The sequence below is a fragment of the Oncorhynchus mykiss genome, chromosome 4 (assembly GCF_057628025.1).
Source record: "Oncorhynchus mykiss isolate SJ-2025 chromosome 4, ASM5762802v1, whole genome shotgun sequence".
NCBI classification, from domain to species: domain Eukaryota; kingdom Metazoa; phylum Chordata; class Actinopteri; order Salmoniformes; family Salmonidae; genus Oncorhynchus; species Oncorhynchus mykiss.
The window spans coordinates 35,455,360-35,475,310 of record NC_143025.1 but is presented as its reverse complement, the minus strand read 5'-3'; the positions used below and the strand labels follow the sequence as shown (position 1 = coordinate 35,475,310).

The window sequence follows — 19,951 nt, the reverse complement described above, 5'->3', positions numbered from 1 at the left end:
TGACACGAGCCTACCAGACGAGCTACACTATTTCTGTGCTCGCTTCGCTACACTATTTCTGTGCTCGCTTCGAGGCAAATAACACTAAAACATGCATGAGAGCACCAGATGTTCCGGAAGACTGTGTGATCACGCTCTCCACAGCCGATGTGAGCAAGACCTTTAAACAGGTCAACTTTCACAAGGCCGCAGGGCCAGGCGTATTACCAGGACGTGTACTGTGAGCATGCACTGACCAACTGGCCAGTATCTTCACTGACATTTTCAACCTCTCCCTGTCTGAGTCTGTAATACCAACATGTTTTAAGCAGACCACCATAGTCCCTGTGCCCAAGAACACTACAGTAACCTGCTTAAATGTCTACCAACCCATATCACTCACTCCCGTAGCCATGAAGTGTTTTGAAAGGCTAGTCATGGCTCACATCAACACCATTAGAGCAGGTTGAGAGCTAAAAGTTCCTTGGTGTCCACATCACCAACAAACTAACATGGTCCAAGCACACCAAGACAGTCGTGGAGAGGGCATGACAAAACCATTTCCCCTCAGGAGACTAAAAAGATTTGGCATGGGTCCTGAGATCCTCAAAAGGTTCTACAGCTGCACCATCGAGAGCATCCTGACTGGTTGCATCACTGCCTGGTATGGTAACTGCTCAGCCTCCAACCGCAATGCACTACAGAGTGTACTGCGTGTTGCCCCGTACATCACTGTGGCCAAGCTTGCTGCCATCCAGGACCTCTATACCAGGCGGTGTCAGAGGAAGGCCCTAAAAATGGTCAAAGACTCCAGCCACCCTCGTCATAGACTGTTCTCTCTGCTACCGCACGGCAAGCGGTACCGGAGCATCAAGTCTAGGTCCAAGAGGCTTCTAAACAGCTTCTACCCCAAGCCATAAGACTCCTGAACATCTAATCAAATGCCTACCCAGACTATTTGCATTGTCCCCCCTCCTCTTTTACACCGCTGCTACTCTCTGTTGTTATCATCTATGCATAGTCACTTTAATAACTCTACCTACATGTACATATTACCTCAATTACCTCGAATAACCAGTGCCCCCGCACATTGACTCTGTACTGGTATATAGTATATAGTCTCGCTATTGTTATTTTACTGCTGACCTTTAATTACTTGTTACTTTTATTTCTTATTCTTATTTTTTTTAACTGCATTGTTGGTTAGGGGCTTGTAAGTAAGCATTTCAGTGTAAGGTCTACTTGTTGTATTCGGCTCATGTGACTAATACAATTTCATTTCATTTGACATATTTGCAGATCAAACACACACCAGATACTGCAGCTTCATATAACCACAAACCAGACATGAACTGATGGCAGAATAGAGACTGGTAAACTTCTTTGTTCACACTTTGCCAGTCCCTAAATATAGTGCTGTGAACAATGAGAAAACACAAAGTCTCTGCACGTGTTATGGTTGAAGCACATTGTTAAAATAGCATGGAAATCTCTCTCAGTACATGCTTTGGTTTTACTGTAGTACAGTTGGTGATGGGATCTGGGTAAAAAACACAAAGATTGAGACAATGAATAACATCATGAAAAGAACAATAGCAGTGTATGGATACATATTTCAATAGACTCTTGATTGTTTGTTACTGTGAATGCCAACGAGTCTTGAAAGACTGATCATAACATTGCTATTATGAACGATAGTTCTCCAGATGATATCCAACTACAAAGAGATTGAGGAGACATATGTCTTTCCGCTAATGTAAAACATTACAGTATGGTCCTGAGAGAATGGTGCAGAACTATGCAATGTACACAATGTTATACTACACACAGATTCAAATATAACCTTACTTTACGGAAACCTACTCTACAAGCTCCAACAGTTGAACAGAAATGCTTCACTTAAAAAAATGTAACACCACTTGATATAAATCAACACTATAATACAATGTGTGATACATTACTACGCAAACCTTCGCCTTGTTTGTCAATACCGTATCTACATGGTGATTTATTCTCTCTACCATAAGTCTCCATTTCATTGGTCAGGTGTGGAGAGGCAGCCAATCAGAAGACAATATGTATTTATGTAGTCAATTCAAATGTTCTTTAACACAGCTGCAACAGAGTGGTGTAAATGAAGAGTTATCTTTGTCCATCACGTAGATAAACAATATGATATGAGAGAGGATATATATCACAATAAAAAAAAGTATTATAAGCACATTCAGAATAACAGTTGGCAATATGCTCAATTATCTTTGCAATCCAAAACCTTTAGTTGACTTCGGTGATGTGCACATTCAGAGCTGAAAATAAACCATGTGTGTCAGGCAGCATGAGGTATGGCTGGGCCATGACTGACCTTGGCCCTGTGATGGCATCCTACAACACACTGTTTATAGACATGTACAGTAAACAAGTTGGGCCAAGCTACAAACAAGTGCCTCAGAAACTGCAAGTCTAATCTAGGTAGGTACAGTTGATACAGTTGTGGTATTGTTCTCAAGGCATGCATGAGTTCAGAGTTAGTAAAGTAAGAGTAGATTTGTGCTTAGTGACTGGAATCCACTCAATACCATGGTGTATGTCTATGTAATTTCATTCCCATAGCCTGTGTATAGAGACAGTGGGAGATGGGATTATATTGTTGTTGTTTTTTAATCTACAAATTGCTCAAATCTACCTTGCTATGACATGAATGACAGCCAACGAAGCAGTAAACATAAAAATGCATAGACGTTAATTTGGTCTTATTAGAGAGCCTTCGAAACCAAACAACTTCACTTCTCACTTCTTATACAGTCAGTTGCCCTGTGACCCACAATGCTTCTCTTCTGGTTTAGAGTAATGGTCCAATACTTTTGCTTCATCCTCTCCTCTTTTTAGATGTAACAAAATGCAGATGAGGGCAGACAACAAGTGAAGTCCACCTTCTTATGGGGCATCTTGCCGTCAGCACAGGGAGCAAGTCTTAGGGTGGAAGACAACTACTCCCAGAGCCATGTACAGTGCCTTGCGAAAGTATTCGGACCCCTTGACCTTTGCGACCTTTTGCCACATTTCAGGCTTCAAACATAAAGATATACAACTGTATTTTTTTGTGAAGAATCAACAACAAGTGGGACACAATCATGAAGTGGAATGACATTTATTGGATATTTCAAACTTTTTTAACAAATCAAAAACTGAAAAATTGGGCGTGCAAAATTATTCAGCCCCCTTAAGTTAATACTTTGTAGCGCCACCTTTTGCTGCGATTACAGCTGTAAGTCGCTTGGGGTATGTCTCTATCAGTTTTGCACATCGAGAGACTGACATTTTTTCCCATTCCTCCTTGCAAAACAGCTCGAGCTCAGTGAGGTTGGATGGAGAGCATTTGTGAACAGCAGTTTTCAGTTCTTTCCACAGATTCTCGATTGGATTCAGGTCTGGACTTTGACTTGGCCATTCTAACACCTGGATATGTTTATTTTTTAACCATTCCATTGTAGATTTTGCTTTATGTTTTGGATCATTGTCTTGTTGGAAGACAAATCTCCGTCCCAGTCTCAGGTCTTTTGCAGACTCCATCAGGTTTTCTTCCAGAATGGTCCTGTATTTGGCTCCATCCATCTTCCCATCAATTTTAACCATCTTCCCTGTCCCTGCTGAAGAAAAGCAGGCCCAAACCATGATGCTGCCACCACCATGTTTGACAGTGGGGATGGTGTGTTCAGCTGTGTTGCTTTTATGCCAAACATAACGTTTTGCATTGTTGCCAAAAAGTTCAATTTTGGTTTCATCTGACCAGAGCACCTTCTTCCACATGTTTGGTGTGTCTCCCAGGTGGCTTGTGGCAAACTTTAAACGACACTTTTTATGGATATCTTTAAGAAATGGCTTTCTTCTTGCCACTCTTCCATAAAGGCCAGATTTGTGCAATATACGACTGATTGTTGTCCTATGGACAGAGTCTCCCACCTCAGCTGTAGATCTCTGCAGTTCATCCAGAGTGATCATGGGCCTCTTGGCTGCATCTCTGATCAGTCTTCTCCTTGTATGAGCTGAAAGTTTAGAGGGACGGCCAGGTCTTGGTAGATTTGCAGTGGTCTGATACTCCTTCCATTTCAATATTATCGCTTGCACAATGCTCCTTGGGATGTTTAAAGCTTGGGAAATCTTTTTGTATCCAAATCCGGCTTTAAACTTCTTCACAACAGTATCTCGGACCTGCCTGGTGTGTTCCTTGTTCTTCATGATGCTCTCTGCGCTTTTAACGGACCTCTGAGACTATCACAGTGCAGGTGCATTTATACGGAGACTTGATTACACACAGGTGGATTGTATTTATCATCATTAGTCATTTAGGTCAACATTGGATCATTCAGAGATCCTCACTGAACCTCAGTGGGCTGAATAATTTTGCACGCCCAATTTTTCAGTTTTTGATATGTTAAAAAAGTTTGAAATATCCAATAAATGTCGTTCCACTTCATGATTGTGTCCCACTCGTTGTTGATTCTTCACAACAAAATACAATTTTATATCTTTATGTTTGAAGCCTGAAATGTGGCAAATGGTCGCAAAGTTCAAGGGGGCCGAATACTTTCGCAAGGCACTGTATATTTAGAGAGTTGGGCCAATGTGGTTTCTGCATTTTGATTCATTTACATGACACTTCAACATTATATGGCAGCCATGTTAGTGCCACATTAACATTACATGGGGAATATTTAAACATTGCTATGTAACGTAATGTCTAGAATTATAACAATATTCAAAATTCTAAAAGTTGGCCTAACTCTCTAAACACATGGCTCTAACTACTCCTAACCTCTCCAGTCCCTGCCAAGGAGCTCCGTCCTCTCCAGTCTCCAGAGCTGCGACTCCTGGGCTCTGACTGAGGATGCATCTCCTCTGTTGGACATAGGGATTGACAGGGAAGGGGAAGGGAAAGGGGGATACCTAGTCAGTTGCACAACTGAATGCATTCAACCGAAATGTGTCTTCCGCATTTAACCCAACCCCTCTGAATCAGAGAGGTGCAGGGGGCTGCCTTAAATTGATATCCATGTCATCGGCGTCCGGGGAGCAGTTATTGTCGAGGGCTAACTGCCATGCTCAAAGGCAGGGTGTATTTCTATTCTGCATCCGTGCTGTTTCCCGACCTGAGAATCCAGGTTAATCCAAAGTAGATCCACGTCAGGAGGAGACCCAACTTTTGGGCCATGGCTTCGATCCAGGCTCTGATCTAGCCTTTTTACCCAACACGCACACAGTGAAGGCATCTCAGACTCTTCTTCTCTTCACCCTAAAGCTGCTTTATGCATGTGTGTTCTGCAGGTAATCTTCTTCTTACTCTCTGCCCATCACCCCACACAGCTACAGTTAGCTGCGGACAGCCACTTGATGGTTTGCCATATAGTCCGGGCATCCATGAAGGAGACAGTCTCGTAGCGGGTGGGCCTACAGCATGGGTGGGCACTCACTTTCCTGCTGGAGATACTTCCATTCTCTGTCAGGGCCTTGAGGGCCAGGTCGTAGTTCTTACGGGAGCTCAAACACGTCCCCATACAGTACTTAAACAGGACGATCTCGTCGGAGTCAAAGCCCAGGCCCAGGTCTCTGACACGCATCTCCTTCTTCTCCATGCGGCAGTCCCGGCTGCTGTTCTTGGGCTTCTTGCGGGAGCCTCTTCGGGAGGGGTCTGGGGGCGAACGTTGCCACCTGCCCGGGTAGCTCTCTCCATCATTCACCAGACTGCGGTTCTCTACAGGAGAAAGGACATACAGTTGAAGTCGGAAGTTTACATACGCCTTAGCCAAATACATTTACACTCAGTTTTTCACAATTCCTAACATTTCATCCTAGTAAAAATTCCCCGTCTTAGGTCAGTTAGGATCACCACTTTATTTTAAGAATGCGAAATGTCCAAATATTTGTAGAGAGAATTATTTATTTAAGCTTTTATTTCTTTCATCACATTCCCAGCGGGTCAGAAGTTTACATACACTCAATTAGTATTTGGTAGCATTGCCTTTAAATTGTTTTACTAGGGTTAAATGTTTCGGGTAGCCTTTCACAAACCTCCCACAATAAGTTGGGTGAATTTTGGCCCATTCCTCCTGATAGAGCTGGTGTAACTGAGTCAGGATTGTAGGCCTTCTTGCTCGCACATGCTTTTTCAGTTCTGCCCACACATTTTTTATTGGATTGAGGTCAGGGCTTTGTGATGGCCACTCCAATACCTTGACTTTGTTGTCCTTAAGCCATTTTGCCACAACTTTATAAGTATGCTTGGGGTCATTGTCCATTTGGAAGTCCCATTTGCGACCAATTTTTAACTTCCTGACTGATGTCTTGAGATGTTGCGTCAATATAGCCACATAATTTTCCATCCTCATGATGATCTATTTTGTGCACCAGTGCACCAGTCCCTCCTGCAGCAAAGCACACCCACAACATGATGCTGCCACCCCCATGCTTCACGGTTGGGATGGTGTTCTTCGGCTTACAAGCATCCCCCTTTTTCCTCCAAACATAACGATGGTCATTATGGCCAAACAGTTCTATTTTTGTTTCATCAGACCAGAGGACATTTCTCCAAAAAGTACGATCTTTGTCACCATGTGCAGTTGCTAACTGTAGTCTGGCTTTTTTATGGCGGTTTTGGAGCTGTGGCTTCTTCCTTGCTGAGCTGCCTTTCTCGTTTTACTGTGGATATAGATACTTTTGTACCTGTTTCCTCCAGCACCTTAACAATGTCCTTTGCTCTTCTTCTGGGATTGATTTGCACTTTTCGCACCAAAGTACGTTCATCTCTAGGAGACAGAACGCGTCTCCTTCCTGAGCGGTATGACGGCTGCATGGTCCCATGGTGTTTATACTTGCGTACTATTGTTTGTACAGATGAACATGGTACCTTCATGCATTTGGAAATTGCTCCCAAGGATGAACCAGACTTGTAGAGGTCTACAATTTTTTTCTGAGATCTTTGGCTGATTTCTTTTGATTTTCCCATGATGTCAAGCAAAGAGGCACTGAGTTTAAAGGTAGGCCTTGAAATACTTTCACAGGTACACCTCTAATTTATTCAAATTATGTCAATTAGCCTATCAGAAGCTTCTATAGCCATGACATTATTTTCTGAAATTTTCCAAGCTATTTAAAGGCACAGTCAACTTAGTGTATGTAAACTTCTGACCCACTGGAATTGTGATTCAATGAATTATAAGTGAAATAATCTGGCTGTAAACAATTGTTGTAAAAATGACTTGTGTCATGCACAAAGTAGATGTCCTAACCGACTTGCCAAAACTATAGTTTGTTAACAAGACATTTATGGAGTGGTTGAAAAATGGGTTTTAATGACTGCAACCTAAATGTATGTAAACTTCGACTTCAACTGTATATGAAAACAAATGAATCATTATGATACACATTGTGCTTTTAACATATAGTGTTTTCAACTGGTATATAGCCCTATTTGGTAAAAGCCATTTCCACATTTTGGCAAGAACAGCTCAAATAAGAGAATCGACAGTCCATCATTTCTTTAAGACATGAAGGTCAGTCAATCCAGAACATTTCAAGTACTTTGAAAGTTTCTTCAAGTGCAGTCGCAATAACCATCAGCGATATGTTGAAACTGGCTCTCATGAGGACCTCCACAGGAAAGGAAGACCCAGAGTTACCTCTGCTGCAGAGGATAAATTCATTAGAGCTAACTGCACCTCAGATTGCAGCCCAAATAAATGCTTCACAGAGTTTAAGTAACAGACACATCTCAACATCAACAGTTCAGAGGAGACTGCGTGAATCAGGCCTTCATGGTTCAATTACTGCAAAGAAACCACTACTAAAGAACACCAATAAGAAGAACAGACTTGCTTGGGCCAAGAAACACGAGAAGTGTAAAAGCTAACACCACAACCATGTCTTTCCAGAAGATGTGCAGCACCAGCACAAAGAGTCTCAGCTTCCCCAGCCCACCATGCCGAACACCATTGCCAGTGTACCAAAGCCGGATAAATGACTATGGATGGTTTATACAGGCAGCCCAATTCTGATGTATATATATTTTCTTTTTGATTGTGACCAATCAGATCAGTTCTGAAAAAGAGCTGATTTGATTAATACCAATTAGTGGGAAAAATATCAGAATTGGGCTGCCTAAACACAGCTAGTGTGGCTCAGCATAAGACCATATAGAACAGGGGTCTCCAACCCTGTTTCTGGAGAGCTACTCTTTTTGCTGCAATCCCAGTTGTAACTAATGTGGGTCGTATTATCAACCAGCTAATTATTGAAATAAAGTGTGCCAGACTAGGGTTGGGGCTTTCCAGGAACAGGGTTGGAGAGCCCTGATGTAGAACCACCATAAAATAAATATGGATATTTTCTATCAATCTTCTAAATGTGTCTGCCTTTAAAGATTCAAAGAATGTATTTGTATAAGCTGTACAGGGCTCTGTAGCATCAGATGTGAGACATTCAAGTATCCAAAGAAACTACTTCATGCTAACTCAAGAGAACTGATATTCAACAAGAATGTTATACGGTAAAAATAACATACAGAAAAGATTGTATGAACAGTGTAGTGCAGTTCAGTGTGTCCGAGTGTGTCTCAGGCGCAGACACACAAGTGCAGAGAACTGTAGCTACAGATTGTTACACCAGATAATGTGATTTACCCAGAGACGGGTGGGGTGTCCACCCTAAAGTGCTGCATGTCATGATGACAGAGATCTCTCGATCAATAACAGCAGACTTGAAATAGACAAGATGGCAGCATACACATTGTTGGATTACTTCATGGAGGAAAAAAAGGTTTTGTTTAAAAAACGGAGCATTTTCTAAATTCAAACTGAACCTCTGCAACCGAACCTTTCCCCGAATCGAGGACGAAGATGGCATCGCTACGGTTGGTTCAAAATTCTCTGTGCTTCAACAGTACCTATCCTGTAACTAACAATAATGGATACCAAAAATATTTGGTTAAAGCACATTATCTGGTGTAACAATCTTTAGCTAAGAGAATTGTTGTTCATGAGGAAATTGGCATTCACAAAGAAACAGAGTAAGAAAATCCAGTAAGATCAGTGTAGTAACGTTCAGGGAACACTTGTAAAGCTGTGGGATGAGTGTTGTCATGATCAAACTGCCATTCAGCTCCTCATGAGTCATCTGCTTGAAATCCAGCATAATGTCTAATCCCAAGAGAGGGATACAGTTCACAGGATACAGTTCTGCTACAATGACACACGCAGGTAAATTAATTCTGTTTCTAGAATCCACGGTATTGTCTGTAAGACAATTTTAAAAAAGATTGTAGATTGAACAACAGTTGAATTGTATAGCATCAACATTGAACATGCATACTGTACATGTGCACTGGCACAGGGATTACATTTAGAACAATATTTAGCCTAATATAAATAAATATGACATAACCCTCACTGTGCAAAGATTGAGGGTTATGTCATATTTATCGCCAACATGGATATCGCCAACAGAAATAAACATCTCTCTGGGAAGAAGAAGGGCGGGGGTGTATGCTTCATGATTAATAACTCATGGTGTAATCATAATAACATACAGGAACTCAAGTCCTTCTGTTCAGCTGACCTAGAATTCCTTACAATCAAATGCCAACCATATTATCTCCAAAGAGAATTCTCATCGGTTATTGTCACAGCTGTGTATATCACCGCTCAAGCAGATACCATGATGGCCCTCAAGGAACTTCACTGGACTATGTAAACTGGAATACATATATTCTGAGGATGCATTTATTGTAGCTGGGGATTTTAACAAAGCAAATTTGAGAACAAGGTGACCTAAATTCTATCAACATATTTATTGCAGCAGTCCCACGGGCAATATACTGGACCACTGCTACTCTAACTTACACGATGCATACAAGGCCCTCCCCCGCCCTCCCTTCAGCAAATCCGACCATAACTCAATTTTGCTCCTACTCTCCTAAAGGAAGAAACTCAACCAGGATGTACCCGTGACTAGAACCATTCTGCGCTGGTCTGACCAATCGGAATCCAAGCTTCAAGATTGTTTTTATGACACGGACTGGGACATGTTCCAGGCAGCCTCAGAGAATAACATTGATTTATACGCTGACTTCGTGAGTGAGTTTATAAGGAAGTGCATTGGAGATGTTGTACCCACTGTGACTATTAAAGCATACCCTAACCAGAAATTGTGGGTAGATGGCGGAACTCGCACAAAACTGAAAGCATGAACCACCGCATTTAACCATGGAAAGATGACTGGGAATATGCCTGAATATAAATAGTGTAGTTATTCCCTCTGCAAGGCAATCAAACAAGCGAAATGCCGGTATAGGGACAAAGTGGAGGCGCAATTCAACGGCTCAGACACAAGACGTATGTGGCCTGGTCTACAGGCAATTACGGATTACAAAAAGAAAACCAGCCACGTCACAGACACCGACGTCTTGCTCCCAGACAAACGAAACACCTTTGCCCCGCTTTGAGGATAATACAGTGCCACCGACACGCCCGCTACCAAGGACCGCGGTGCCACCCCCCTTTCCTTCTACATGACCGACGTGAGTAAGACATTTAAACGTTTTAACCATCGCAAGGCTGCTAGCCCAGACGGCATCCCTAGCAGAGTCCTCAGAACATGCGCAGACCAGCTGGCTGGTGTGTTTACGGTCATTTTCATTCACTCCCTATCCCAGTCTGCTGTCCCCACATGCTTCAAGATGGCCAGCATTGTTCCTGTACCCAAGAAGGCAAATATGACTATCGCCCAGAAGCACTCACTTCTGTCATCATGAAGTGCTTTGAGAGACAAGTCAAGGACCATATCACCTCCACTTTACCTGCCAGACCCACTTCAATTTGCATTCCACCCCAACAGGTCCACAGACGATGCAATCGCCATCACACTGCACACTGCCCTATCGCATCTGGACAAGAGAAATACCTATGTAAGAATGCTGTTCATTGACTACAGCTCAGCATTCAACAACACCCTCAAAGCTTATCATTAAGCTGTGTATTTCGCATTAACATCTGCTAACCATGTGTATGTGATTTTATTTTATTTGATGTTTTTAAGAGTGTGTTCATACATTCCTAGCAATAAGTATGAACCTGGAGGCACTGCAGAAACATTGATGCACTTAACCAAGAGGTTGCAATTTTAAATCCCTGAAGCATTCATCTATGTCAAGTGTCACTTGAGCACTGCTAGTTTTCGTTGATGTAATGTTGGTGGTGCAAATAATTTTTTCTTTTTTACTTGATTCTGGGCAGCTTTTAGCGAAGACGTGGATTGTGTATGTGTGCCATTCAAAGGGTGAATGGGCAAGACAGAGGGTATGGTAGAAGGTGCCAGACGCACCGGTTTCAGTGTGTCAAGAATTGCAATGTTGCTGTGTTTTTCACGCTCAACAGTTTTCAGTGTGTATCAAGAATGGTCCACCATCCAAATGACATCACCCAACTTCACACAACTGTGGGAAGCATTGGAGTCAACATGGGCCAGCATCCCTGTGGAACGCTTTCGACATCTTGTAGAGTCCAAGCTCAGACGAATTGAGGCTGTTCTGTGGGCAAAAGGGGGTGCAACTCAATATTAGGAAGGTGTTCCTAATGTTTTATACACTCAGTGTATGTATAGCCAATCTCCAATGTGTCTGCAGACCTGGTGGCACAGCAGGATCATCAGGTACCTAACAACCAAGAGGTGGTGATTTCAAATCCCAAGCAAGGTTGAGTTCCAAGCAATCCAGGGGACAATGACACAAGTTCAAAAAAATGTGATTCAGGATAAACTGGGAATGAGACAAAACCTGCAGCGTGAATGTAAATTATGCATTGTAAAATATGAATGTTTCATGGTATCACGTTGATATTTTGCATCCCCATGTTGTCACATTTAATTCACGAGCTTGTGTTTTCACATGCTCACATGTTATCACGGTAACTCCACAAGATCACATGTGATCACATAAAATGAATGTGGTTTTTCCATAAGGGTTTAAAGCAACCATAACTTCAAATTAAATACAGATTTTAGATATATGCCAGATGTCTGCTAGGACCTTTAGAATGTAAGTTGAACTTCTCACAGTCCTGCTGGGTGAGGGCCAGTGTAGTGTAGGTACTGCTGCATCCTGTGGTGTGTGTGCTGCAGTCTCTCTCCTTGTGTGTGTGTGTGTGTATGTGTGTGTGTGTGTGTGTGTGTGTGTGTGTGTGTGTGTGTGTGTACATGCTCATATGGACTAGTCTAGTGGGGTAGCTAGAGCAGAGCATGTGTGGCTAAATTGAAAGCAGATAGGTGCTGGTGTTGAATCTGGGAGGGAAATTACTTTTTTTATCAGCTGAATGGTGCAAAGTGTACTGTCACTATGTAGGATGATTACCACCGGAGGAGAGGTGGGAGAGTGGGAATGGCTGGCAGGCTGGTCTCCAAAAGGAGGAGAATTAATGATGCTCTGTGTGAGTTATTGGAAATATTTCAGCTCTAATTCATTGCACAAACTTCCTGAAGCCCACCAGTATGTATGATGCATGAACACATTGAAGGTTTTTACTTTACAGGTGTAACATAGCACAGGCATTAGAGCTGTTTCAACATTCATCTGAACTGAAAATAGTTTTGCCCTGCACTATTGAAGTTTTGTACAGTTGGTCAACTCCTTAATATGCTCATATGTTTTGGGTAATGAGATTTTTAAAGGGGAGAATGCTTTCTTTCAGTAAATGAGTTGATGGATGGAGAGTTACAGTAACCCACTTGTTAGTTCCTATGCCGGTGCCAGAACGAATCAGTTGGACGGGCCTTTGATATTCATAGGTGGGCATGTTTTTTCACAGAACCTTCTATGTTTGCATGCACTTGTGTGAATGTTTTTCTTTTTTAAAGACCATACGCAGCTGGTGAGTTTCAAGTTTGGGGAAGCTTACAATTTATCCTATAATTTCTACCAAGCAGGGAAATTCTGATTATTTATATATGTGCATTTTCGTGGAACAGTTTTCATTTCAATAATTACGTTTTCGTTTCTCAAAATCATTGTCACATGTTAATCATAAAAATCTGGAGTAAAATAATACAAATCTAAAAGTAAAAATTCAACTAAAGATAGAGCACCAGCCTCTGCCATATGGAGGCGGTGGACTATTGGTGGACTATTGGTGGCTAAAGAAATGAGCGCATTGAACTCAGAGAGAGCCTATAGGCAAATGCAGCAGTTGGCCTATAACTTAAATCATCAACTAAAGTAAAGCATACTGAACAAAAATATAAACGCAACATGCAATAATTTCAAAGATTTTACTGAGTTACAGCTCATAAGCAAATAAATTTAAATAAATTCATTAAGCCTATGGATTTCAAATGACTGGGCAGGGGCGCAGCCATGGGTGTGCCTGGCAAGGCATAGGCCCACCCACGTGAGGGGCCAGGCCTACTCACTGGGAAGCCAGACCCAGCCAATCAGAATGAGTTGTTCCCTACAAAAGGGCTTTATTACAGACAGAAATACTCCTCAGTTTCATCAGCTGTCCAGGTGGCTGGTCTCCGACAATCCCTCAGGTGAAGAAGCCGGATATGTGGAGGTCCTGGGCTGGCGTGGTTACAAGTAGTCTGCGGTTGTGAGGCCGGTTGGACATACTGCCAAATTCTCTAAAATGACGTGAGAGGCAAATTATGGTAGAGAAATGAACATTTAATTATCTGGCAACAGCTCTGGTGGATATTCCTGAATTCAGCATGTCAATTCCACGCTCCCTCAAAACTTGAGACATCTGTGGCATTGTGTTGTGTGACGAAACTGCACATTTTAGAGTGACCTTTTATTGCCCCCAGCACAAGGTGCATCTGTGTGTGATCATTCATAATGATCATTCTGTTTAATTAGCTTCTTGATATGCCACGCCTGTTAGTTGGATGGATTATCTTGGCAAAGGAGAAATGCTCACTAACAGGGATGTAAACAAATGTGTGCAATATTGTTTTGAAAAATAAGCTTTTTTGTGCGTTTGTATGCAAAAAAAAAATTCAGCTCATGAAACATAAGACCAACACTTTACACATTGCGTTTCTATTTTTAATAGGAATTTGAGAGAAAAGCCTATAGCCGACAAAAATAAAAACCGTAGAACATATCCTGATGAATATTCTGGTTCTTTCAATCACATTCATCTCTCTACTCTGAATGTTTGCCTCCCTTTCTATCTGTCTTGACTTGAGATATTGCTAGTAAAGTGCAATGTATCAAATCATCAACTGGATCTGGTCAAAGCTGGTGCTAGAGAACTTGCTACATTGTATCAACTAGCCTATTCCGGGCCATCAGAGTTTACCACGTCAGTGAGCTCGGGACAGAAAGCTGTATTTTATGAAGTTTCCACTGGATATATGGGATCATCAGATCATGATATTTTGCTCTTTCACACCGAGGCTTGTTGATTATCGAGGCCAGAAGTGTTGGAAAGACTATTCAAATCCTGAGGAAGTATAATTTGCAATGGATGTTAAAAAAAACAGACTTCGTTTACAATGTGTGCGTTGAGGAAAGAATTACTGAGAAGCTCAGCTCATGTGGTAGTTAAGACAATCAGACATTGCCAAAGAGGTACTTTCCAACATTTGCATGCAGCAGGCCAGGTAGGCCTATTTCTATGCGTGCTCAGGCACGCTTGGCTCCCTCAACGTTATCAGGACAGAGAAACCAGACACAAGCTCATTGCTCACAGAGCACTCCAAACAAAAGTCAATTGAAAGATTTACAAAACTCATGATGGTTATGAAATAATCCCAAACTTGTTTCTCACAAGTGTAGCACATTGTGAACTCGGCAAACAATGTAAATGACTGTAATTAATAATTGCAGTAGTTTCAACAGAAATGTATATAACCAAATGAAGAGGGATTATCGGTACATTGACTAGGCCTACTAGTGACATATGTAATGGGGAATTGATACAACAAAAGAAACCATCAAAGGGAAAACAAGCCATACAATGAAACAATGAATGGGAAAGAATTGTCAGGAGACAGCTGAGCACATTCTGGAGAGCTGAGTGCATGCATTCTTCGCCACACACACCTAATTCTTCTTGCTAAAACATTTCAGATGATACCCAAGACACATTATCTTCACACATATTTTAGATGCTTTTCACTGACGGATGCAACTCAATCAGCTAGACAGCCACGCGGGGCTGCCCAAATTGCGGGATTCCCAAATATGCATAATCCTACAAACATGTGATTAGAAACGGCGGCAGGTAGCCTAGTGGTTAGCGCATTGGGCCACTAACCAAAAGGTTGCTAGATTGAATCCCCGAGCTGACAAGGTGTAAATATGTCCTTCTGCCCCTGAACAAGGCAGTTAACCCACTATTCCTAGGCTGTCATTGTAAACTGACTTGCCTAGTTAAATAAAGGTTAAAAAATAAATAATCCACAGCAATCCATATTAAAAAGGCTGATGGTCCTCTGTGGCAAGACATCCTCTGGTAATGTATTTTTAAAGTTTTTTTATTTTTTTAAAACAGTAGTAATTATATAATTTTGACTAATCCTACATTTACTTTAGGGGAAGCCAGCATCCTAACAGTGCACTGTGCACCAGCCAACTTTGCTTTCCAATTTGCAAGAGCTGAAAACCAGAGATTTTTATATAATGACGAGATGCTCATGTCTCCGCCCTTACAATGGGAGTCAGTGTCCCAAAGGCAGGAAGGCAGGAGATAAGTTTAGGTCTGCATTTTATGCCCATAGAAATGCATTGGGCTTATTCTGACAGATTTTGGTGAGAGTTAGCCCTCTCGCTTTGCCTCTTCCTCACTGCTAAAACTCTCACTGGAGAAAGCAGAACAGCACCCCTCTGTCTTACTATATGAAGCCCATGTATCTGATGCTGTCTGGGCAGAAATAGTATGACATGCCATACTCTTTTGGTCCAGAGAGAATCAGATACATGGTCTATACATGCAGAGACAGAGGGGCGCTGTTTCTCTTGCTTTATCTGAGATTTCTGTTGGCGTGCGTCTCGGACAAATAAATTATCAATATTTCTATATTTTATTTGGACGGGCAAGGAGATACGGTAGGGTGGGCCAGGCCCCCTAAGGCCCGCCCATAACACCAGCCATGGTCAGTTTATGTCTTGTTGTTTAAGAAAACAAAAAAATATGAATTTTAATGAAAAGGTTCCTCAGGCAAAACAAGAACAAGGGAGTTATTAGTCAAATCATTCCACATCTAGCCATGTTAAAACATGCTACAAGTGTTTTTAAAAATGTCATACAATTATAGGAGTATTTCACAAGGTTTAGGGAATCACTTTTGACAGTGTTGCTGCAAAGACCAAAAAAATCGTCTTCACTAGTACATTTTTTTTTGGGGGGGGTATAATTATAGTAATTGTGCAGTCAGTAAAGAGGTAAGAACAATGTAAACCAAAGATATGTAAACATATATCTTGAAACTATCTTGGAGTCTGTTCTCAACAGAGGTCAGTGGAGATCCACCCACCCAGCCCCAGGACATAATATATACAGCAACATGACAGCATAACACAGAGTACATAAGAGTGATTATTTTTATCCCTGTAGTATGTGGGAGAGCATGCTCTATTGCTCCACTGACCAAGGCTGCTGCTGTTGCGATGAAAACTACCAGGCATACTTCCAGAAGTTCTATGAGTCATAAGAGTAGTGCACCCTATTCCTTATGTAGTGCACTATTTTTGATCAGGGTCCATAGCGAGTCCCATAGGGCTCTGGTCAAAAGTAGTGCACTATATAGGTAATAGGGTGCTATATGGAAGAGATTCCCAAACTTTTTTGTTTCAGAGACCCCTTTTGTGATAGAAAATTCATCAGGGACACCCTCATAATATCAGAACACAACTCTTACTTTAGAGTACAATAAAAATAGCATACAATCAGTTTTACTATGACTTCTGCAGTGCATGGCCGGACGAATCAAGTCTCGGGCCCTGGGAAAGGGTAGGTTTTAAAGGCCCCTCTCTTGGCATCAGAGCGAACATTTAGAATTTTTAAAGCTATTTTTCTGCAATTCTACAAATTTTGACTTGGGGCAGAGAGAAAATGTTGCAGTTTAATTGCTCATTTTGTACAATTCTACATATTTTGCCATGGGGCTGAGAGAAAATCTCTGTGCGCCTCCCAAATGTTGTAACAATACGGAGGGTGCCGTACTGTATAGCTCCAATATAACAGAAACTCACTTCCTTGACAACTTCCTTCACAACAGCTCTGCGAAGCGCAAGAAGTATAAATGCCTGACTTCTGCTAAGGCTGTATCGCAGTAAATGCTGTACAGACACTGTAGAAGTCTGATTTACCTTGAAGAGCCTTTAAGAGTTAAGAACGTCAATTGTGGATGAGTAATATTACATATAGCATCCTCTCAACCTTTTACACAAATCCCTTGTCCAAAATCCATTTAATCTGTTGTTGCTAGCAATGGTCATAAAAAAATAATGTAAAAATAAATACAAATATCTTTTAAACAGAGTTTTTCATTTTGAGATCTGTCTGCAGACCCCATGCAGTACTTCCATGGACCCCACTTTGGGAACTCCTGCCATATGGGACACCAGCTCCGCCTTTAGAGTTTTGGGTGCCCTAAGTGAGATTTGGTCGGGGGCCCCGCCCACATCGCAGTCAAAATGTTCTAGTGCAATTCTTCACATTTTGCCATGGGGTGGAGGAAATGTTGCAGTTTTAAAGCCAATATTATTCAACTCTACACATTTTGTCATGCCATGTTCAAATGATACTGTATCTGTGTGAGAGTGACTAACAAAATCAATCGGGACCACCTGTCGGTAATTTGGTGATGATTAGGCCTACTACAAGGTTCAGATAGCTGGCTAGACTACCTTACCTAGCAATCAAAAACATTTTAGATGCCATGGGCTAATTAACTGACTGACACATAAGAAGTGGAAAACTGATGATGCACTACCACATTTTGAAATTGCACCTTCTACTTTTCTAACTCTCAACTGTAAGTTGAGACACCGACTTACTTCCCTTTTGGGGGGGGGGGGGTTGGGGGCCCCCTAGCGGCCACAGGGCCCTAAGAGCAGCACATAGTCTACGTATAGGAAGAGGTGACTCGGTTCGACACAGACAGTCTCTTATTTTATGGCCATTACAAATCAGGGTTTTATCTTTTGATTTATGAATCATTGTTCTCAAAGAGACAGCTTGACTGCTCCAAAACTGATTAGGGAGGATGAGGAATAAGAGCAAGAACGCCCTTCCCAATCTAATAAAAACCCAGCGGACCATGCAGGGCAAGGCTGGGTATGTACTGTTAGATGGCTCCCACGCAGCAGCCAGAAACCTTGATATACGGTAATGATACATGTTTTCCCATGGTGAACTGGGGGATACTTTGGCTACAGGACAAATAACACCCTATTCCCATACAGTGCACTTATTTTGAGCAGGACCCATTGCCTTTATGTGATGTGGTTTATGTGACAGCATCCAGTATGGAGGTCATGAAGAGTTCTGAGGAAGTACTAACCAAACAAACTGGGCCAGGAGGCCTGGCCATGGCCGTGCCTGCTCTCTCCCAGCTCGTGGACCTCTGGGTAGTGGTCTGGGAGCCAGGCCCCAGCAGCGGTGGTCCTCTCCTGGGCTCGGAGATGCTCAGTGTGGGCCTCCTTGAGGTCCTCCTCAGAGAACACCCCCTCCACCAGGGTTAGCAGAAAGGCCACTACCCACAGCACTATCTGGGAGGGAGTGGAGAAAAGTACATGTCACAACACCATTAGAGTTTACTACACCCATTACAACACAGAGCATCATCTGGGAGGGCCAGGTGGAGAGTACATATCAGGTGGAGAGTACCATTAAAGTTAGTTAGTTACTAGACCTATCACAAAACATTAATCCAAAGCATAATATAGGACAGGCAGGGAGGGATACAGTATGTCACTACTGCAATTACTACAGTTACTACAGCCATTTCAACATATTCAATAGAACTGAATTGACAAGCACAGAAAAGGCAGAGAAATATAGAAATGACACAGAAACTATGTTGAATAAATAAACATTGTAAAAATAAACAACATAGAGCAGACAAATGAAATGTAGCATAAGTAAACATATAAACATAAACACAGTCGTACTGTATACACAAAAACAGACATAAAACTGTGGCTACAAAACATAAAAAAGGACACAGACATAACAACCACTGCTGGTGAAATTGCAATGTCCCCATAAGCAAAACAACTAACAGCAAGAGCAAGACTCATTTCGAGAAATAGATACCTTGTATATTGATTTATTTGGCTTGCAAGTCACAGAAGGCATGCAAATACGTTTAAATGAGCCACTACATGTCCCCCCCACCCCAAAAATAAAATAACTGCACTTCTCTTTTCCTACTAGCAATGACTGCTGATAACTTCTTTATTGGGGAAAAATGTACTTACTGCAACTGTGATATGTGGCTGTCTCACCTAGCTATCTTAAGGTGAATGCACTAACTGTAAGTCGCTCTGGATAAGAGTGTCTGCTAAATTACTCAAATGTAAATGTAATGTTATCTCTATGACAGCAGGCAACAACCACAACAATGTTGCTTGGTTGGTTACGGAACACATCTCTCCTGTTATCATATTGTTGTTTACTTGACTCATTGTATGCCCATCAATATTTGTCCCTTCGGGGATGAATACAGTTTATTGAATTGAATTGAGTTGGTTAGAGAATACATCTCTGTAGGCCTGCCCTGCCTGTGGTCGATTTGCATTTGATTTGGTTATTATATGTTACATAATCCCTGTGAGGTTGTGGGACTCCAAGCTGTTGTAGGTAAGGTGATCCAGAACCCTATCCTTACTGTCCCATCACCATCAGCCCCAAGCCCCCAGCACCCTAGTCTGACATAGAGACACTCCCTCCCTGGTCAGGCCTCTCTAACCAGGCCCAGGGCC

General features: G+C 42.0%; 1 protein-coding gene across 1 annotated transcript in view; it reads right to left on the bottom strand.

Moving 5' to 3' along the window:
• Positions 1 to 5,232: 5,232 nt before the first annotated feature.
• The window catches only part of LOC149983997 (uncharacterized), a 44,659-nt gene continuing 29,940 nt past the window's right edge, over positions 5,233 to 19,951 (bottom strand). The window contains exons 3-4 of the mRNA XM_090230775.1: positions 18,529 to 18,736; positions 5,233 to 5,728 (exon numbers count right to left, since the gene is read on the bottom strand). Coding sequence (XP_090086901.1) covers positions 5,328 to 5,728; positions 18,529 to 18,736 — 609 coding nt within the window. The 3' untranslated portion in view covers positions 5,233 to 5,327. The remainder of the gene's footprint in view (positions 5,729 to 18,528; positions 18,737 to 19,951) is intronic.